General features: G+C 36.2%; 1 protein-coding gene across 1 annotated transcript; it reads right to left on the bottom strand.

Annotated features, from left to right (window-relative positions):
- Positions 1 to 954: 954 nt before the first annotated feature.
- On the bottom strand, positions 955 to 4,362 carry foxi2 (forkhead box I2). The gene is made up of 2 exons (XM_065297553.1): positions 3,692 to 4,362; positions 955 to 3,068 (listed from the first exon to the last, which is right to left on the bottom strand). The coding sequence occupies exons 1-2, from the start codon at positions 4,263 to 4,265 to the stop codon at positions 2,518 to 2,520; spliced, it is 1,125 nt and encodes a 374-aa protein (XP_065153625.1). The 5' UTR covers positions 4,266 to 4,362; the 3' UTR covers positions 955 to 2,517.
- Positions 4,363 to 5,170: the final 808 nt, after the last annotated feature.

Raw genomic sequence — 5,170 nt, 5'->3', positions numbered from 1 at the left:
AACTGAATATATGCCTCTAAAAAGTAATTCGGAAACAATTACTTCACCTCTGTGGTCTTATTACACTTTGTCCTAACAGTACGGTTCCTACAGTAGGCTACATACTGAGAAACAAAGAGGCATTTCAGGCAGGCAGCATGAGATTAAAAGATGAGGTTGGGGTTGGTTGTGGGTGGGTGATTGCTTGATGTCCCAGGCACTAAAGTAAGCATTAATCATCAGGCCTTGACTGACTGACAATATCATACTTGACAGGCAGAGAGGTCAGCGTTAAAAGCTGTCTTGTGGTTTCTGAATGAATATAGCAAATCATTAGGTGGTAAATGCTAACAGGCTCCTCCTCACCAAGATCTAAAAATACAGTAACGGTGGCTTTATCAGATACTGTACAGATCACTGTCATTGGTCGCTAGTAGACTAGTGAACAACGGCAGCAGTTCAAGATTTCCAAATGCACAAACGCACCCTAGCATGTGAAATGGTGTAGGATGAAATCTGATGAGTGTCTCCCAGTGTATTTAGAGAGGGGTAACAATTTGAAAATGCACAGGGTGTAACTGTTCTTGCGCATCTCATTCCTACAATAGCACTATGCATCACAGGGGCCCTTTATTAAATGTATATATTCTGAAAAATGTACATTTGTATATATTTATTGTCTTACTCTGCGGTCTGCTCTCGTTTGCCTCCACCTAAAGCCACACCTCTCCTCCACCTCCTCCTGGGTGGCACTGCCCTGCTTAGTGAGGGAATTTCTCAATGGGATTTTTTCCTCCTCTAATCTCTAAACAAGCACTTGGGTCTGTCCCGCTTTTACTCAGACAGTTGTAATGAAGAGAACACAAAAGAAAGCAGGCAACCCCCTTAATTCGCTTCACTTTAGAAGTTTAATGGGCACAAAACTTGCTAAATATGTGCTGTCTTTATAAACTCATCAAAAAGCAAAACTATATGAATATAGAATCTAGTCACATTTATTGTCTTTGAAAACACACTGTACAGTAATAGCTATTGTGAAATACAAAGAAACAATGGTTGTATTGTTTCTGTGAGAAATAAGACCGAGGCTTCAGACATGTCTTCCTCTGAGGTGACTGAACCACCACTGATTGAACAATGTATTGACACTGAAACACAAAATGCACCTGAGCACAGAACAATGATGATGCTGATATTATACATCACATAGCAATGTTATGTGGATACTGTTTTGAGATAGTAATTTAGCTATATGATGAGGCATTGCTTTAATGCATGTTGGCACTTTCAATTAAAATATTAGTTTATTTCTTTGAAATAAAACTAATCATAATGTAATAAAGTCAGTGTCCATGCTATCCAAACCTCTCTAACTAAAAAATGTCAAGCATACTTTGACACAGCCTGTTTAGGATTTAATTTTTTTGTTGTCATTTATATATTTTTGTCTTTACGCTAAGAAGTGTGAAAATATTGAAATAATGAACAATGACTATATCATGAAAAATGAAATAATTCAAAGGCACTTTTCAAGCAGCCAAAATGTTGCATGTTTGACTTACATAATTTAACCCTTTTAGCATAAATAAGACATAGATTGTGGTTAAAAGTACAATTCTGATATTACATTTTTTTTAGTTTAAACCTTGATATTTACAGGCCATATTTCCATATTTTTGAAGTACAGAGAAACAAACAAAACAACTGTTAAATTTGTTACTGGATTTTTTATTTCCTTAAAAGTATTTTTCTCAAAAATTATGGAAAATAAACATTAAATGTAGTGACTTGTAACTGAATTTAAAGATTATCAAATATGTAAAGTTTTAGTGCATGCTGGGCAATTTCACTTATTATGGAGTAGACATTTAAAAAAAGAGATATACATTTTTTTTAAAAACTGCATGAATACATAAGTTATTATAAATAGTTTAAACTACTACAAGAAAACAACTTTTACAAAAGTACAAAAATACAAAAGTCTCAAATAAGGAGGTCGACAAACTCAAGAACTTGATTTCAATGTTGAACAATACTGTATTTTGGCAATCATGGAAACTAAGGCAATTTCTCCATCAAAGCCATCAAATGTTTCAGACCTTTACTAATTCAAATTTAAAGGACAAATTTATTGAAACTACTGCATGGACAAATGGCACATGAACACTGTACAAAGTAAAAGTTGGATCAACTTAAATTGGTAAAACTTAAAAAAGTTTAAAACTAAATATTTCATAAGTGTTACCAACATTTTTTAAAAAGTTGATCCAACTTTTCTTTTTTACAGTGAATTTCAGTTAAATAAAACAGAAAATGTAATTACAGTTGTCTCAGAATAGACCTAATTTAACACAAAGTACTTAATATTTAAATCATTTTTTGGAGTTTATGCATAAAGGTCTGATGTGTGCTGCATTAACAAGGTTATCTGCATATAGTCTGCTGATCAAGCTACAGAAATACAAAACCTTTTTTGTTTGTCACACTTAGTGGACATTGGCGTTATTAGCTTAGATGTTGTTGTAGGCATTCGTGCTTTTATAACTCCGTTCCATCTCGAGGGTAAATAAGACTGTTTACACTGAAACTATTGTAGAAGTGTCCACTGAACTGGGAGCTCTGGCCCCCAGTAAAAGAGTTATAGTACATCCCACGGTTAACTTGAACACTGTCCTGGAGGTCACTCGGCCCACCTGCGTCAGATGCTGAGCTGACATGGTACGGATTCAAGGTACTAATATTTCGGCTGGAGAGTTCGTTTACCAGACCTAGAGAGCCCTGTCTGGCAGGTGCTGAAGAAGAGCTTAAAGCAGACATACTGTTGAAGAAATTATTGAAGCATGGAGCAAGAGCAGGAGATGTGGCTTTGTGGCTTTCATTAGGCCCATCAGTGTCAGGAGATGCGGGTCCAGTAAGGTGATTGCTGCTGTCTGTGTGTTTCATCCCTGTAAGCTGTCGATCATCCTCTGTTTTTGTATTGCTGGCAACACCTGTGTTGTTTTCGGATCTGCGCTTTCTTTTTCTGCGAAAGTTTCCGTTGTCAAACATCTTCTCGCAGTTGGGGTCCAAAGTCCAATAATTTCCTTTTCCTTAAAACAATAAAAATAGTAAGTAACAATCTGGATGCTTAAAATTACCTTACCTTTGAATTATGTACTGTTTAATACAACTTTAGGCTGCGAGAGTCTTGAAAAAACATTCTAAATGTTTGCGCGATCCCACAATAAAGGCCAAGATGGCAATCTCTTGAAAACCGTTTGGATTTTTTTCCAAATATATTATTTAAGATTTATTAAAAATATTGTATTTTGTGTGTAGTTTGCATTGTGATCTGAAGTTCAACTTAAGAAAAAAATAAGGAGGCTTTGGCAAAATATGACACATGGCCAAAGCTCACCGAGTCATGGGCCATGAGAATGTCTTAAAATAAAAAATAATAAATTATTATTAACATTAATAATAAACATTAACAATAACTGATATAATTGTAGTAACATGCATGATTTATTGACTGTGAGCATTTTGTTTCTCAATACATTTTCGTGTACTGTATATTTAAATAAAAGATTTCCTATAGTTTTGTTTGGCAAATAAATATCTTAATCGAGTTTAGCGTTTTCCATTTTGTACCATGTTCCTTAAATTAAAACAAATATCATACAAATTAATGCCCTCCAGACATCACTTTTGGCCACTGCTGTATCCCACTCACCTGGGTCGTCTTCGTCGCGCGGCACTTTCTTAAAGCAGTCATTTAAGGAAAGGTTGTGTCTAATGGAGTTTTGCCACCCCGCTTTACTCTTCTTATAAAACGGAAAATTATCTGCCACATACTGATATATTTGACTTAAGGTTAACTTTTTCTCGTGCGCGTTCTGTATCGCCATGGCTATTAGCGCCGAATATGAGTACGGAGGACGCACGAGCTTTAAAAGTTCCTCTTGGCTCGCGATGGAGAGCCAGCCCAGATCGGGACCGGCGAACCCGGACGAGTTCGTGAGATATTGTCTCTGAGAGCCGTAAGTAGGAGGGATGAACGATGGGCTGTTGTTTCCATGAATGTAAGATGAAGATGCGTTGACGCCAGGTCCATTAAGCCACAGGTATGGGTTTGGACTCGGTGTGTACTCGCTCAGGCCGTATCCCGCTGGTCTTTGGGGTGCAGGTAGGTTCTGTTGGTGGTAAACACTGAAGTTGTCACAATACACGGCCATATCCTGTGACTCGTGTGCGCTTTTTGGCAGAGGGTTGATAGCAGAGGTACTGTTGTTATGGATGGTGTTCATATCTCCTGTGCCTGCACGAGGCAAAGTTGGAGCTTTGGAGCTCACGCTCTCTCAGTACTACACACTAAAATGTATGCCAGGTTAGTCTTCAGAGGTGTTAAGCAACAAGTGTCTGCTTTCGTTGGGAGGAGAGTTTGGTCATATATACACTCTTGTGCGCCAAATACGGTGTCTGATCTAGTATTCCTGTGCTCCTGCAGCCAATAGATGCGCATTTTCGACGGGGTAGGCGTGGACAATGGTCTGGGATTTCAGGGAGATGAGTAAAATCATTCATTCAATTCACTTTAAATTTATAGCAATTTTTACAACTTTGAAGTGTGCATGGCAGCTTGACAGAAAAACACTGAAGAACACACAGAAAAAAATCACGTACAACAAATAAGGGAAAATGAATCATGAAAAACAGAAAATTGAGAGGCTACATTGAATGACTTTACTTCAAATAATACACAATTATTTAGCTTATGAGTTATGCATATGATGTTATATTCATAGCTATCAAGTAAGTAACCTCTATACATTTTATTGTGCTGGACATTATAGATAATAAAATGGAATTCTCATAAACACTGAGAGAGGCTCAAGCAAGCATTTACTTCAGAGAAATGTCATGTTTGTTTGAAATCCGTTTTATTTATTCATAAAAATTGAGGACATGCCCACAATACAATTAAAATAATAAAATGACTTAGTAACAGCATTTCTAAATTCACAAAATCCCATTCCACAAAACGCTTTAATTTTAATAAAAAAAATTCCACAAATGCGCTTGTATAATAGCCTAAAATATGTCTACATATGTAAAAATGTATGGCATATATTTTACAACTACAAAAACAAATGATTAATTATCTTTCCAAACGATCTACTCTTCACAGATTTTATAAATAAATATACATTCT

This window comes from Paramisgurnus dabryanus, chromosome 20 (assembly GCF_030506205.2).
Source record: "Paramisgurnus dabryanus chromosome 20, PD_genome_1.1, whole genome shotgun sequence".
NCBI lineage: Eukaryota > Metazoa > Chordata > Actinopteri > Cypriniformes > Cobitidae > Paramisgurnus > Paramisgurnus dabryanus.
The sequence above is the reverse complement of the archived record's forward strand: the minus strand, read 5'-3'. Positions and strand labels throughout refer to the sequence as shown.